The sequence below is a fragment of the Haliotis asinina genome, chromosome 1 (genome assembly GCF_037392515.1).
Source record: "Haliotis asinina isolate JCU_RB_2024 chromosome 1, JCU_Hal_asi_v2, whole genome shotgun sequence".
NCBI classification, from domain to species: Eukaryota; Metazoa; Mollusca; class Gastropoda; order Lepetellida; family Haliotidae; genus Haliotis; species Haliotis asinina.
Window position 1 is genome coordinate 81,890,837 of NC_090280.1, and position 17,808 is coordinate 81,908,644.

The window sequence follows — 17,808 nt, forward strand, 5'->3', positions numbered from 1 at the left end:
ATCCCACATTCATCATGTATGTGACATGGCATAAATAACAGTATCGAATAAAATACATATTAATTATGTCTTTAGTGTAATTTTATATGATTAGGCATAAAAATGGGCATGGTTATAAGAAGTGACTCTGGAAGAATAATCATTAATAAAACACCCTTTTGCAATAAAGCAGATACGCCGCGAAACTCTCAAGCTAATGCAATAAAATACAAACGAACGGATAAAAATGTAAACATATATATTAATACACATACAGAATAATGGTTGTTCGTCGCAATAATATTAAACAATATGTGTCAAATTGTGTGTGTGAACAAGCTATATGGATTAATGCATAGGGTAGCACAGGTATATTGCAGATGTTAATCGTCATTGCAGCGATGACCGCGTTCGTTAATGAACGAAATAAACTAATATGTGAAGATAGATTGCTTGTCGCAAGGATGCATATTAATGAGTGTGTATATCTGGGGGACATGAAAGTGTCTCACTGTTAGAGTCGAAACGTCTAATGTTGGTGTTTTTTATCTGACATGACGAAAAGAATCTAATATGCGTCTATCAGTGTGTGTATATACTTCTACATTAAAATAGAAGTATACTTACACATACATTGCATAGTCATATAATGTCATATTAAAGTAGTCATTAATTATAAAACATTTACATTAATGCACAAAGTCGGACTTACCAATCACTGAATTACTACTGAAAATAGATAAGTTAACCACCTTTCTTGATCTGTTAACTTTTATTTGGGTCAAAATATGTTAGCTAAAGTTTTCGATACATAGTACTTGCTAGGGGTTGGTTGAGACACACCTAATGCCTTTCAAGTCTCATTTATATCTATTTGCTTGCTGTGTACACAAGTTATAAATATATCCATTATATTTCCGACAAAGTTGATTTCAAAAGAAAACTCGAGTGGAATGTCAAATTGCTCTATTTTGGACCAATCATCAACCGGTATTTTAGTTGGTGCTCTAAGCAACTTCCGGTGACGTAATGCATAGTGTTTCCTTGTTCGAGAGGTGAAAGGAAAAACAAGATTTGATACCCCTATAATCAAACTCACCAACAATGGTTGTGCGCTAACTAATCTTGGAAGTTTGAGGAACGGATTTGTTGCCACACAAGACGGAAACGACCTAAAGTAAGGTCTTTTCAGAACACTTTTTTGTTTGAAAATCGTAACCCCTAACGGCGCATGTCTGAATCGCCATATTGGGTCGGAGAGGAATTTACTGCAAGGTGCTTCATTATAGAAAACATTCTTGTATACATTTCGTTGCATCGATGTTATGCACATAGTCATTACATCAAATGTATTGTCACATTCTATATGATTTGGCGTAGTTTGTCGTACTAATCAATGGTGATTGTAACCTAAGGAGAATTATTCGGGTTCCGCTAACCCAAGTTGACATAGCAGCTTACACTCCCCTCGGCTTGTCTATGATCGTCCTACTTTGAAATCAACACACCCTTGTTCGAGAACAGCGACTACCCGTGCGCACCTCATCATATGATTACGAGTACTGTACTTACGTTTGCATGTCACTGTGTTCCTTTGACATTTCATTTAGTTCATGTTGTCATAAAAAGTTTACATGTACTCCCTGTTTGTCATGTTTACCTTTGAAATGTCAAAGTTGTCACATAATGCTGCAGACATTCATAGTATTGTGTTGCAGACTTTCTTAAATCAGTTTTGACGTCATACATTGGTTTTGATAACATTTTGTAGGGTCAAAATATATTCCTGTCACTTTCGCTTATGAAACTTGTCACGCTAGAGATTCACAGATCGGGACTCTCAACATACTCTATGCTCACAATAATTTGGAATGAAATGCATGAACCGGAAAGGCTTACACTATACAGCATGTAGTAGCAAGAACCCAATGTCATAACCATAAATAATGTTGACATCTTTTCATAATAGTATATTTCTGAAATTTGGTGTCAATTTCGCATGTTCAGGTTACTTAATGATTGTAGCTCATCGGGGTGTAAACAAGGATGTTGCGGAGTACTGTTGAAAACAGCACAGTGCTGGGTTCATTCTGCGGCTCTTGATTATTTGGACATTTAGAAAGGTTACTATGGTACTGGTTGCCAGACAGTTATCGCCAGTACATCAGTATGATGCGTCAATTACAATTTCAAGTGCTTTTTCCAAAAGAAAATTGTTAACGGTAAGCAGTGTAAGAGTAAAATTAAAGATGAAGTCATGGACCTTATACATTTTTTTAACTTCGTGAGCGGTAAGATCATATGATCCATCAATAATTGCAAGTTCAAGTTCAGAATAGTCATTGTTTCATTCCCTATGAATCTACCATTAAAAAAACATTTAAATTCTGATAACCATTACAGTTAGTTGTGAGAAAACATCAATTTATGCTGCCGTGATTCCCTAGGCTACTGCCGCATTACATGAAAGCACGATCCGCGTCAGTGAAGGGGCAGGACATGTCAGAGAATAGCTAATTACACGTCATAATTGTTTCATTAATTCAACCAACAGCAGAGTAATTTTGTAAATAACGCTGAAATATGGCAATAACTGTTTGGCAGCTAGTAACATTATGAACATGTTTGACAATGAAGTTGCTCAGGTTACTCATTAGTGGTGCTGTGATTGATGAATTAAACGATCAGGAATCAGAATGGTTTGACCTATTTGTAATGTAACTTCACTATTCAGATAAATGAAACATTTTGCCATAATTACATTGTGTGATCTCTCCGGTTAACAGAATACTTACGAATACTAAAATGTCCAAAATCACGACCCTGGTTTGATGTTGATGTTATCAATTCCCTATGGTTGTCTACTGCCTATGAAAGGTTTTATTGTTATGAAAGAAGACCATAATTGTGACTAAACTGAATTGATGACTGAATAGTTTCTACATTGACTTTGATGACATGACCACCAGTTGTGATCATTTGGTAATTTTTTTAGCCGACATCACTTTACCATCATGGTAAACATAGGCTCAGTATTATTCATTACACTGCCAAACCCTAGTAGAAGATGTCAGCTAAACATTGTACAACCTATGACCGTCCAGTCAAAGACAAGATGGACAAAATGATTTTAACCAACCCGACAACAGCTACTATTTTAGGTTTCAGTAGGACTTACTGTTGGTTACTTAGTGGTTTTGATATTTTCTCTTCCCTGGTCGTTGACACTGATCTCTCAACAAACAAAAATCCTGTCATAAAACAGATACTTGACCTGCTGTATGTACATTAAGGGTTTCTGATGACTTGGTTACTGTTAGTTTACGTTTCCACAAGATGACATCCTGGAATAGTGAAATATTTGAAAAAAAACAAAACCACTGTTTTCAGAGACTGAGTACTCACTGTTGTGAATATTGTCATCCATATGTATCATTTGGAAGTGCTTATGTGGAATTGGCGTTCAGATTGTTAGAGTATAAAGGTTTTCGTGGTAAAAGTTCAAACAGTACACGCAAATGTATGCTTTTATTTTACTTTACTGGTTTGGTAAGCTGTTTTCTGATTGGTCACTTCAACAGGTTAGCTGATGCGACCTTGTAGTTTTTTTAGACTCATTGTAGTAGTGTCTGCCTGAAAGCTGTATAAAAATCTTCTTGTTGATTGATAAAGACAAAGCAAATCAAGATTTTGCTCTGAATATCCAAAGTTGGAAGAGGTGAAGTATATGTTTTTATTATTTGTAGATAAGTAAGTAATTTACAAGAAGTTACTAAAAAACAAGTCAGTAAACCTTGTCTGTTTAGGGTTAGTAGTAAATACGTCTTTTGCTCCTAGATGATGGGTTTCGCTAATGTTTTTTACCTGTTTCCAGTGCACTTTCTTTACAACTGACTGTACGTTTGTGCATATTGCAGTTTACACTGAACTCTGCCCAATATACCCTCAAAACAATTGGATGTTTGTTATTTTTTGACATAAAAGCTGCAGTAAAATAACTTTCATGACCTTTTGTATATGTAGCTGTACTCCCTAGGCTGTTTAGAGGATTGTAGACTAGCACACTGGTTAAAATGTTTGCTCCTGTCATCAAAGACCAAGGTTTGATTCCCCACATTGGTACCATAAATGATGTCCATTTCTGGGGTCCCCTGCCATGATATTGCAAAAAGCGATGTGAAACCAAACTCGTTCAATTCTTCAGTATCTAAAGTATGGTACAGGGTTATTGAGTGTTGGGATCTTTTTTTGATTTGTTGCTGAAAAATAGGAATTGAATCACTATCACAACAGCATGGAGCATAGTTGTCATTAGTTTGATTTGGTAATAGGTGGATTACTTGGTGTTTACAATTTCAAGTGGGTATCTGTAGTTCTTGATACCCACTATCTTTTTAAAATCTGGATATTCATTTCAAATAAGTAGAACAGATGCAATATTCTTGCATTCAATAACAGATGGAGACAAAAATCCATCCAACAATGCTGATTTCTGGCTAGTACAGCTTTATCCACATGTGCTGTAAGAAATTATGTGCACCTTATTCAACATCTGTATTGGTGTTAATCAAGATACCAAGACAGCTATTAGATGATATAACAGCTTTCTCCAACAAAGTTGTTGTCTGTAAAGTGTAAACAACTAGATAGTTTCTTTTGAAGGTTTCGATCACACTTGCTCTCCATTATCAATTTGCTTTCAGTAAGCTGTTTGATTGGCAACATTTACAGATGGTCCAATGAGTGAAGGGTTGATAAACCATGATTGGTATTCCATTTCTGTTTCACATTTTACTTGTGTTTAGAATTATTCAAGATTTTTTTAATTGTTTAATCGCGAATATTTAGACATTGAAAAACTTTAAGTTCGATCGGTTTGAACTGATAAGATATGCTGCATGATTTTGATGTATTGGGTAAATATGCATAGTTATTTTGACATAGAGTAAATGTAAATGTAAATGTTCAGTGTTTTTCTTATATGGCATATATTTCTCTAGCACATTTCATCGTTTCTGTAGCGTATTTATGCAAATCTGGAGCTCTCTGGTGTTAAGATTGTTTTGCAAGCATTTGGGTAATCTGGGCAAAACAGGTCTCCAGTATAATGGATGTGTTAACTGACTAGCATGTGGATTGGTTGATCACAATGTCAGCCTAAAAATCATGAGGCCGTGGGTTGCATATATTGTTGCTTGGGTTCGCCTAGCCTTGAGAACATATTCAGTGTTCATGAACAGCGTCTGACCCTCTGTCAAATCTGGCAGATTTGCAGTCAGTCAGATGGAAGTCTACAGCCCACCAGAACCAGGGTTTGACTGTATGTTTCGCAATGACTTTGACTGAAGTTGTCATATATGTCTCCATATTGTTGTTATTTAATTATATGTAGTTATTGTTACAAGGTTGTAAATAACATAGCTGCATTGAATTCACTCTGTAGCAAATATGATACGTGTCACGAAGATTGCGTTAAGAATACAAATAAGTATTCATGAATACAATATTGTAGCTAAGTGATTGATGCACAAGAAGGAACTCCCATGCTGACAGTGTTAATTTGTCACAGCAATAACCAATGATCTCATGACATTCTAATTTGGTGTATAATAATTATAGCAGACGGTACAATGTGCTGCCTTAGCAAATTAACATGACTTGCACATCTGCAAGGCTAGTACATATTCCATTCATATATATCTCACTTTGAAAAAGGATAGGAGTCGAGTGTCCACACTTCGTGAAAAAAATTGTAAATATTCGCTAATATTCAGTTTTGGTGACCATGAATAACAAATATAAGTCATGAAGGGCTATATTTGATTCACCAAATATGCAAGTGAATCGTAGCACTAGCAGCCTTAGTATGTAATGTTACCATGCCTGGCACTGCGCTGTGCTATGGGCTTGATGTACATTTGTTAAATTGGCAACTCATAGTATGTCAGTGAGCTAGCACTTTCCACTGAGTCAAGTTCAAGCACCTACATACAAGTATTCTTCACAGTATCACAGTGGAGTAAACTTCAACAAAATCATAAACCTCATTTCACATCACCTGATGATATGGCAAGTGTTCAGTAGTTACATTCGACAGTAAATCTTATGTCATGGTATCTTACGCCTTCATAACACTTGTACAGGGAAGTAGATACTGTCCGCTTGTCACCAGCTTGTCATGCTATCAGTGTTTTACATGGTGTACTTGAATTTTGTTCCTTCAGTTGTCTAGAGGTCACTTCCATCTGAAACTTTCAACATCATGTTGTCAATATCCTGCAAACGATCTACAGAGTCATTAGTCTTCAGTGACATTAGACAAGCAGTCTGATGTTAAGTTTAAAGTAAGTGGGTTAAGTTTTGAGCCAATTTTAGCAATATTCAAACCATAACAGTCTGGACCTGATAAGCCAGTGATCAGCAACATAAGCATTGATCTGCACAATTATGAAACAGCGTTGTGTCAACGAAGTCAGCGATTCTGACCACACATTTCCGTTCCTTCCATAATGTCTATGCTTAATTTTGATGACTGTCAATTCTTTCCAGTTTATGTCTTAGCTTAATTATAACTTAACCTTTTATGTACACTGTGTGGTTAGCAGGTGTTCTAGGAACTGGTATTGATAGCTTTGAATTGAGTCTTGAGTTCAGGAATAATTGATCGAATAATGGTCAGTCAATCGATCTGAGTTGCTTTAGTGATTATCAATGGGTTTGGGAGATTAATCAATATTCATGAACAATGAAACATGAAATTAAAGTAAGAATGTGTCATCTTTTTATGTTTGTTAAACAAAACATAAACAGCTGACACAGTTTCATGACTTGTGAAACTGCAAGGTAAACAAATTACTTGCTTGCATGTTTCAACAGGAAGTATCTTTGATCACCTTGACTGTGGTATTTATTGTTGCCTTTTTTTTCCCATTTTGTTATGACTAGTCATTGCCCGCATGAAATGTTGTGGATTGGTTTATGATTACTATCGATTATTGGTCAATTGCTTGGTCCCGATTATCAATATGCTCATTGTGAGAGATAACCAGCCTTAGTCATTGTGGGCTCTTCTCTTACTTCCGCACTGAGTACATTTAACAGTACATAGCAGGGATTGGGAAGGGCAGGGGACATTGGCCATTTTGCACATTAGAATTGAAAATAGCCGATTAAATTTTGAAGTTTACTCTTGATACCGGGGCAGTGTCCCATTCCAAATTCAGAAAATGGCTAATAATCCTGAAAATGGACCTTGTCAAAGTTCTCTATCCCAGTCTCTGACATAGTAATGCTGTTTTGTACAAAACCTCAAATCATGAAACCCATTTTATGTACAGCTCATTGTATCAAGCTAACATGAAACTTTTAATAACAACCTGTACAAAGTTAAGTAGTGTAGGGTGCATGAGACCTATAATATTCATAATGACTGCTTAAATCTTCAACTTTGAACCCCTTATCCTTGTAATTTCAAGCTCTATAACTTTTTAATTTTGATCATGTTTTGTGTTTTTATCAGAACATTGTAGAGTTTATATCAGAACATTGTACATGTTTAATCATTATGAATGTCCTCTGTCGTATTTACTCACATTACATGAAAGTGTTGATCAAATAGTCGATACAAAAACTACTATTTATGTCTGGTACTGAATAAACATTGAGTTTTCAATTTCAATGGACTCTTTTGAAATTCAATTTGCTTGTATCTGAAAAGCCTTCACTGCTCTCTCTCAATTGAAGTGATCCCCCACCTTCTTTTTGATCACAAGAATGAATTCAAGAAAACATGTCAGGCGGTGTGTTTGGTATTGAAAGTAAAGTACAATACTAATACAATAGATTGTGGGATTTTATTAGGTTGATTACATTCACTGCAGGTAGTAGAATCACATGCATCTGAGTTCACGTTTATGAACATCAAATGTGAAGGAATTATGATCTTCATTGTTCTGGTCATGTACATTGTCGTGTCAGACGCTAGTCGGAACCTAGTAAATGTTCAGTTCAGTATGAGTGCAAACAAAGATCTACTGAAAATCATGTCAACTGACATGTTTGGGCTAGTACAGTGTACATAAGAACTTGCCAAGTAATACTAGTTGAAAATACGGCAAGATATATTGTTTGATCTTTATCGAAGAGCAGTAATTTCAGTTCACAGTTCATAATGTATTTTCTTGCTTTGTGTGGTAACCATACTAATAATAGTATTGTGTGTGTTCCAGACAATATTTCTTAAAACTCCTTGATATTAGATAAAGATTTTGTTCACTACAAGACAATAGGAAGAACAACACTCCGTCAGATATCTAGGGAATATTTAAGAATATTTTTATATCATTAGAATATTTTGCACAGCAGGGATTTATATAGCATTTGAGACTCTGAACACCATTCGAAATTCTATGGATATACAACTTTTTATTGTAATGTAAGCTAACTAACAGTGTTAATAGCAATATCAAAATATTGTGTACATTATGATATGGAAGTTGTATAGAACTTTCCCAATTGTTTGTCACATCAGCGTCTAAATGCCGCTCAAAGAAGTTATTTGATACTTCCGCTGGCAAGTCAGGTTAAAATATTGTGGTATTGTCCAAAATTGGAATGTTTTTAATTGTACTGTTATATTTGATTTGGATTTTTACTGCAATTATCTACTCATTTCGTTCCCAGTATTGGCCTCAGAGCATGTCCTGATAGGTCCCTAAACAGGTTTTGAATCTTGCATTACAGTTTTCGAAAGGTGTTAGTTTTCAGTATGCTTTAAAAAATCTACAGTTAACTGTATGTGTCACCAGAAAGGCCGCCATTGTTTTCTGTACTGTGAAATATCCAACATTTGCTCTTATGATGTGTTCACTGTGAATAGCTGCAAAATTGCTGATGCGGTGTTGCCACTCTCACTCACTCACTCATGATGAGTGATCTTGTGATAAGAAGGGTAAATAATACTAAATTTGAAATGTTATGAGTACAGAAATATTTATATGGGTTATAACTTATCTTGATATTCAGTCGAAGCCTTTCTGATGAAATATAGCAAGAATGGCCCACATATCTGTACCATTATCCAATATCTGGGTCGAATGGAATTTTCCAGTTGATCAAGTAAATATCTACATTACACTTTATCTTGATACAGTAGTTCCACACCACTGAAGTGTTTTGAGATATGTATTTGGATAGTGAAATGAAAATGAAATTGAAATAAAAATTAAATTGGTACTATACTAATGGATAAAGATTATTTGCAAAAGAGACAAAATTGTTAAAGGTCACATGCAACGTAAAACACAACTTTGCAGATTCTGGTACCTTTCGGTATGCACTTACCGAAACAAATCATAAAAAATGCCAATTCAACCTATAAAGTTGAAAAAAACGCGATGAAAAAAAAGCCCGCGAAATCGGAGTTCAAACGTTTCACTAAATTCCCCCCAGCGCTGGGGGGAAAACTGGTTTCAAGAGCTGTGCTGCGCTGCGTCCATAACGCATGCGCAGTGAATAGGTTCGCGGAGCTTGAAACAGTATGCATGCCCAGCGTCTGAGATCGTGAGCAGTAGTCTAATCTTGGTTGTGTACACAAACAAGTAAATGATCTACTCGTTACGTAAAAAAAACTTGTTGATTGTGGTAAGCAGTCTCTGTCACAGAGAAAGCTCAGCGTCTGGTTTATTCACACCTATACGTCTGCCTGCCTGTCTGCTAAAGACAACATACAGTACACAGCTTCAATCATTGACCATGTGTAATTTGAACTTAACACCTGTCAGAGTATACGACATAAAGAAAATAAGTTGATTTATGACTCGTGCACCCGAGTCCCGTGTCTGCCACATTATGTAATTAGGCACGTGTGATACACATGACATGTTTTTATGTCTGTGGGTTGCAAACAAACTACATTCACTTTTTTCGGATGACTGGATCTGACGGAAACTGGTGCAAACTCTTGTCAGTTTCAAGTCCTGCCTTGTACTTGGACGAATGACAGATTCCAGCCACGCAGTAGTTTACCATCTCTACTGATGTCATTTTTGATTGGATCGAGCGCAAATTCGGAGAACATGTAGTTTCAAAACCCAACATCTCTATATACATTCTTCATGGATAACGACTTGTTTTAGTGGGTATGATTTTGTTTGACAACAGTATATGAATCCATACTGAAACGACGCATCAAGTACACACAAAGAAGTTGTTATCCATAAAGAATCTTACTTTCTTGTGACTCGCTATACTTCTAAAATGCCCATCAAACAGATCATCTGTCTGTACACGCAATGAACCCTCAGCAGATCAGCAAATGTAACAGCCAATCAGAATCCGTGGTTACACTTGAGTGCACATCCAGGTGCTAAGACTGGGTTCGGTCTCCCGAGGGCTTCGTTTCTGGGGAAGTAAGCCCAAGTACAAAATATTGCACTTTTGAATCGCGATTGTACGCTTATAATTTTGTTTATTTGTTTTTTTAAAAGCAGCAATGTATATTATATGTCATGAATAAGTGATAAATGTGTTTTAATTATGTTTGATTTTTTGGTTGCATGTGACCTTTAAGTGTGTTGATGTGCAATTAGTATCTGGTCAAGTGGATTTTGAAAGTTTAATGGACATGTGAGTTTTGAAGACATTTTCAACCCTTGCTGTATCTTGTTGCCTTATGTTTAGCCTTGTATGTAAACATGGAGGTCTGTGCAAGGATGTAATATGATGTACCTATTGTTTCAGACAGAGGTGCAACTTATCAAGTGAGATCTATGCCGCTAACGTGCCCTGGCGGCGAGCCACTTCCCCGCTACAACAGTCGAGAGAGGTAGAGGGCGGCCGCCGCGGAGCGCCGGTGCTGCACCTGCCACCGCCATGCCCTCCAAACCGGGCAGCCTCAAAGACCCAGATGTAGCCGGACTGTTTTCCACGGAGGATCCAGAGAAGATATTCACGGATCTCCGTGAAATTGGACATGGGAGCTTTGGGGCTGTCTACTTTGTAAGTTATATCTATATCTTATGTCTGTGCCTGCATAGTTGTATCCCTAGGTGACAGGATCAGCTAACTGAGGGTTGAGCTTAGAGACTTGGTGATTCTGCTCTTTATATGTGTACAGAGGTTGAAACCTTTGTCACTTTATGATTTCTCAAGCATTGACACATTTTGAAATGTTCATGATGAAGTCAAAGCGAACATAATCACTCAGTTCCTCTTTATCCTGACCCAGATTCGGAGGCAGAATTTAGATCAACAGTGTCACATGTTGGTATTTGTATTGTGTATCGAAATTAGTCTCAGTGTATTTCGTTACACTCCACTACTGAGTCTAACAAAACCTTTTGGGAGGTCGTGTCAGGTAACCTTGGAGATTGACCAATCAGAACACAGCTTACATCGCGCGAAAGTGGGCATTCGCACATACCTTTTGAACTTTTTATGTCGAAAAGGTTCGTACCGGAACGATTCCGAATGCTATATAGCATACGCTCGCTTCCGGGTGATGCACACGGCGTACGTACAACCATGACAACGGTGAGGAAACAGTTTGGCAATATTGAAGGATGTCATATAACATGCATATAACACAGTTATTTGACCTGCAGTATATACGCTTTGGGGTTTCTGTCGACATAGTTACCATTTGGTAATATTTCTGCGAGATGACATCCTTGAATATTGCCCAAAACACTATTTTCAGTGACTGTTTACTCATTGTTGTCATGATTGTACGTACGCCGTGTGCATCACCTGAAAGCGGGCGTACGCTAAATAGCATTTGGAATCGTTCGGGTACGAACCTTTTCGAGATAAACTGTTCAAAAGGTATGTGCGAATGTCCACTTGTGTATGTGTTCTGATTGGTCAATCTCAAAGGGTACCTGACGCGACCTCCCATACGGTTTTGTTAGACTCAGTAGTGGAGTGTAACGAAAAGTACTGAAGATAAGTTTACTTAGACTGCCCCAAAGGGTATATGCTGCAATATCAAATAACTGTGATTTTTGTTTGTGGAGAGGTCTGTGTCAGTGACATGAATATTTTGAAAGTCCCTCCAATCCTTAAATAGTAGCCATTGTCTGATTGGTTAAATCTATTTAACGGTCTCACATTTGATTGGACGGTCATTTGTCGCTCAAAGGTTATCTGACGCGACCTCCTACTAGGTTTTGTTAGACTCAGTGGTGGAGTGTAACGAAATACACTGAGACTAAGTTTACTTAGACTGAGGGGTAGTTTTGGTTGACATGATGATGATGATGATGATGATGATGATGATGATGATGATGATGATGATGATGATGATGTTGTTGTTGTTTCAGGCCAGACATGTCCACACCAATGAGATTGTTGCCATCAAGAAGATGTCCTATAATGGTAAAACATCAGCTGAAGTAAGTAGCCATGTTTTGCCCTTGCTGTTAACTGCCTGTCCAATTTCTTACAGTAAATCATATGAAAAATTTGCAGAAATAACTTCAATATTGAATATTTCTTAGTGTTGTAGAATTAAGTCCTCTAGAAATAGTGTTGGCTGGAGCATGAGAATGTAGCTTATGGAAATTCAGTGTTGATTGAAAATGGTTATTTTCAGAAATGGCAAGATATCTTGAAAGAAGTCCGGTTCATCAAGCAGCTGAAACATAAGCATACCATCGACTACCGTGGCTGTTACTTGAAGGAGCATACAGCATGGGTGTGTATTAGTGTTGGGAATTGGTTGAAATCTCACAATTGATGATTGGTTCATTACCAACGAGCAATCATCGAAAAATTTAGGTTAGTGTCATTTTTCCGATTTTACTGTTCAAGTTGTTAATGCAGATAAGTATAGAGAAAACAATATGAGTCTTTCTGTTTTTTTTTGTTTTTTTTATTAAATAGAAACTGCACAAATTTCACATCCAGTATAAAATGATGCTACTTGCCCTTTAAAGTGATGACTAACATGTCATGAACATGAACTGCCCAAAGCCTTCAAGAAATATTCAGTCACGACTTTTCATTAAGTAAGTTTTCTAAGAATTAAAGGTGTTTTCAGGTCATGACAACTTCTAAAATATGAAGTGTTTCTGACACTAAAACAGGAGTTCCGAAATCATTTGTGTTCAGTCAATATTTTTGTGGATTGGTCCTTGTGACCAATCTTCGATTTTTTTCAGTTATTTTTGTATCAGGGTTTCTGTAAATCCAGTATGAGGTGAATGTCATATATCATGATTAATGGTTGACAAATACGAATATGCAACAACAAATGTCTTGACAAGTCTGCAGTTGATGTATTGTTAAAAATATACAGTAAAATGATAACATGTTTTGTCATGAAGTTGTTATTGTGTCACTGAAAAGTGATCACATTACTGTCAAACTGAATGTATAATAGGCTGCACAATATAACTGGTTAGTGGGTATGTAATGGTTCAGATATGAAAACAATACGTATTGCGATATGCTGATCTGGTACAAGTATTTTGGCATGCATTTCAGAAATCTTTGGATATTTCTGCTTTTCCACGCAGACAATGATGATGGCGTGGTGTTGTGTGATGATGATGATGATGATGATGATGATTGATGATTGATAAATGAGATAAATGGTAATGTTTGTGGCAGTGGTATGATGGTGATGACGATGCTTGATGAGATAAACAGTGATGATTGTGGCAGTGGTGTGATGATGGATGTCACATAATGGCTCAAAGTGTCGGAGATCTTGCTAGTAAACTTCACAATACCTTGATAACCTGCAATTTTCTCATAATACTCATTGTTTTCATTGCAGCTTGTAATGGAATATTGCCTTGGATCTGCATCAGACATTATAGAAGGTATGTTACAAAAGTCAAGATGCTTATCTCATTCTCCTGGATGGATCTTGGTACAATGTATGATCGTATAACAGTGTGTAAATGTATTAAAGATGTGATGTTTCTTCAAAATATCATGTTGCAGTGTGTACTTATGGATTGTGATACAATCATACATGATGTAATACTGATGCAAGGTGTAATTATGATGTAGTATGTAATCATGATACAATGTTTAATCATGATACAACTTGCAATCATATGTGATACAAATTGTAATCATATTATACAATGTGTAATCATGATATGGGTCATTGTGATAAAGTGTGTAATGATACAGTTTGTAATCATTTGATACATTATGATATAATGTGTATCATATATTGAAGGAATAAATAAAGGATCACTTGAAAGCACGTCCCCTTATTATCCCCAGCATGAACAAAGTTTGTGAAGAAATCTGGAAATAGTAAAGGAACACTTGTCCTTATTATGTGATTGCCTAATTTTTTCCTGCAGTATGTGATACAATTATGTAATCGTGATACATGTAATCATGATACCATGTGTAATCATATAATGATACAATTTGTAATCATATAATGCAACGTGTAATCATGATACAATGTGTAGTAGCACAGCTGTTGTAATTGCCAGTAGTCATTCACAATGGTCTCTTATTGCTGTTTAGTTTTAAAGATGCCATTGAAGGAGCTGGAAATAGCAGCAATTTGTCACGACGCCCTGGAGGGTCTCACCTACCTCCACAGCCAGGACAAGATTCACCGAGATGTCAAGGCAGGCAACATTCTACTCACTGAAAATGGCACCGTCAAACTGGGTGAGTCTGGAAAGTTTCAACCAACAAGATTAATTATGGGATCAGTTTTGATTGATGGCAGTTAAAGTTTATTTGTTGTGACACTTAACACTTCCAGTTATTCAGTGTAGTTACTTATGACAATTTGACTGTTTCAGCTGACTTTGGTTCTGCATCTCTATGTTGTCCTGCCAACTCATTTGTGGGGACTCCATATTGGATGGCTCCTGAAGTGATCCTTGCCATGGATGAAGGACAGTACAATGGGAAGGCAGATATATGGTCATTAGGAATAACTTGTATAGAACTGGGTGAGTGTGTTGGTGAAGTGTTTTCAGGAACAACTTATAAATGTGTGAGAGATACTGAGACAGTTCGACCCGTGAAGGTCCCGGGGTAGAATAGGCCTTCAGCAACCCATGCTTGCCATAAAAGGTGACTATGCTTGTCGTAAGAGGCGACTAACGGGATCGGGTGGTCAGACTAGCTGACTTGGTTGACACATGTCATCGGTTCCCCATTGCGCAGATCGATGCTCATGTTGTTGATCACTGGATTGTCTGGTCCAGACTCGATTATTTACAGACCGTCGCCATATAGCTGGAATATTGCTAAGCACGACGTAAAACTAAACTCACTCACTCACTCACTCACTGAGACAGTTCATTGAGATGAGGGGTTTGTAAAAGTTTTCTACCTAGGCAGCTCATTCATATAGAAATTCAGTCATTTGGAACGAACAGTGGTGTGGACAAGTATCTGTGTTTGTGTTTCAGCGGAGAGGAAGCCACCTCTGTTCAATATGAATGCTATGAGTGCTCTCTACCACATAGCTCAAAATGACTCCCCGTCTCTGTCAGCTGGAGAGTGGTCGGATGACTTCAGAAATTTTGTTGACGCATGTCTAGCAAAAGACCCAGAAAACAGACCGTCAGCAGCAGAATTATTACAAGTGAGTGAACGCAGTGACTGCTGGACTGTTCTTCCAGAGGTAGAAGTGTTGTGTACACCATTTGTTCGGGAGTGCATTAATCGTTCCAGAAACTGCTTGTTGTCTTCAAATTCCAGTTTCTCCTATATTTGTGAACTTACTATGTTTGATCCATGCCTATGTTTCTTCAACAAACCTTACTCAGTCTTCAAGATAATATGATTTTGAAATAATAAAATAAAATAATATAAACTACTGCTTCATACTCTCAAAAACCTTTTGGCCCCTGAAGATCCAGTTTAGAATTGGTCTTCAGCAACCCATGCTTGTTGTCACTGGCGTGAATGGTATTGGTTGACACATTTCATCATATCACAAGTTTTTAGATCGATGCTCATGCTGTTGATGACTGGATCATTTACAGGCTGCTATATAGCTGGAATATTGCTAAGGGCGGCATTAAACAGCAAATAATAACAGCCTTCCATCATCATAAGAATGTGTTGTTAACAGCCAAGTTCCAGCGGCTTTTATGAAAATAGGTTTAATGTGGAGTAGAGTTTAGCATCTCTACCATTGTGAAGTACTTCACAAAACTGCAGGAAATGGTAGTTCTAGTTTTGGTTGTGTTCCTGATAATCTGCATGATATTTGCAGAACCAGTTTTTAACACGTATTCGACCACCTGACGTGATCCTGGAGCTGATTCAGAGAACCAAGAATAAAGTGCGCGAGTTAGACATGTCTCAGTACCGTCGCATGAAGAAACTGATCATAGACAATGATGAGGGCAGCACAGAGCGGTCACCTGCCCCATCCTCCACTGATGGGGGAGAGGAAGATTCTCAGGTAGATTCCACAACTCTTTCTTTACCAAAATCCTACCTTCTCCAACTTCAATTTGATCGTAAAATCTGAATTAAGCACTAGTTATTGGGCATGTTGTGAATGTTCTAATGCGCAGAGTAGACAATTTTATCATAGAAGTCAACTTAATTGCAAATGGACACTAACTGTTGAGTTGCCCATGTTTGATAGTTTTCTGTATTATGACCAGTGTTTGCCCTTATCCCTGTAAAACGGCAGGCCTTAAGAGCAAGAACACTAATAAGTTGTGGGCCATGGTCTGCATGTGTAGGTCCCCTACTTTGATATGCAAATAATACTCTTAGTTATTGGGGATGCCTTAAGTACCTGTAGAAAACAAATACTGTGAATTGGAGTGTTTTTCAGTTGTCTCAAGGCCTAGGGACCCCATTAATTTTGAGTGCTGCTTGGAACTAGATGGAAGGGCCCAAGTGTATGTTATTTTCGAAAGTAGATGGTTTAAAATGGAATTTAATTTCTGGCTATAAAATTTTGCATTAGCAGCATTTTAACTTTTTGTGTAAGCCACCTGATGAGGCTGAAATCCAGCTGATGTGTTGATGAGTGGTGTAAAACAACATACAATGTTTTTTTATGGTCACAGGATGACGACAACTTGGATGGCAGTCGGTCTGACAGCCTGCAAAGTCACAACAGCAACTGCGCCAGTAGCCACAGCAGCATCGCCAGTATAGGAGCCAACATCACTGATTTGAACGCCATCCACTCGTTCTCTACCCGCGATCGGAGTGTAAGTCTCCCATAAATGTTTGCATTTCTTGAATTACCATTTCAAACAGGGCTAGATGCACCTGAAAATATTTGAATTATATTCCAGATCTGGAGATATTTTCATTACAATGGGTATATTCTCAACATCACAGACTCCAAGGACTTTTGTGACATTTTTTTTAGCAGTTGGGAACTGAAAGAAAACTCTAACTGGGTGAAACTGTTCTATTTGCCCTCTATTACATGACACATTGTTCATGTAGATAAGTAAACATTTGTTAGTTTGTTCAAGTAAATGTTAAGTGATAATTGTTTTTCAGGATTCTTGATGAGCATAGGATTGTGGTGACTTTTTGTGGCAGGTGTTCTTCTTGACACTGTCAGTTGTCAGTTATGTTCAAGTCTTTGTCAGATGAACAGGATCATGTGTCTTTACATGGTTCATCACTGTCAACTTTTCCATCTTTCCTTCGTGTTCTAAAGGGAGTTAGGGGTGATGGGGTAGCCTAATGGTTAAAGCATTCAATCACCACGCCAAAGAAACTGCATGGGTCCATTGTATGAACTCATATCTGGTGTCCCCTTCCATGATGTTGCTGGAATATTGCAAAAACCAGTGTAAAACCTTACTCACTTACTCACTGAACGGAACCAGTTTGATTCCAGGCAGACTC

The 17,808-nt window shown here is 37.3% G+C and overlaps 1 protein-coding gene across 4 annotated transcripts in view; it reads left to right on the forward strand.

Moving 5' to 3' along the window:
* The first annotated feature begins 977 nt into the window (after positions 1-977).
* Positions 978-17,808, forward strand: part of LOC137298008 (serine/threonine-protein kinase TAO1-like) — a 29,742-nt gene continuing 12,911 nt past the window's right edge. The window contains exons 1-10 of one of the 4 annotated variants that reach the window (XM_067830050.1): positions 978-1,156; positions 10,720-10,977; positions 12,300-12,371; positions 12,572-12,673; positions 13,760-13,805; positions 14,476-14,625; positions 14,763-14,915; positions 15,381-15,556; positions 16,193-16,384; positions 17,007-17,153. In XM_067830050.1, the coding sequence (XP_067686151.1) occupies positions 10,852-10,977; positions 12,300-12,371; positions 12,572-12,673; positions 13,760-13,805; positions 14,476-14,625; positions 14,763-14,915; positions 15,381-15,556; positions 16,193-16,384; positions 17,007-17,153 (1,164 nt within the window). In that variant the 5' untranslated portion in view covers positions 978-1,156; positions 10,720-10,851. Of the gene's footprint in view, positions 1,255-10,719; positions 10,978-12,299; positions 12,372-12,571; positions 12,674-13,759; positions 13,806-14,475; positions 14,626-14,762; positions 14,916-15,380; positions 15,557-16,192; positions 16,385-17,006; positions 17,154-17,808 lie in introns of all 4 variants that reach the window. The other 3 variants (XM_067830059.1, XM_067830034.1, XM_067830043.1) reach the window with 3 other exon arrangements.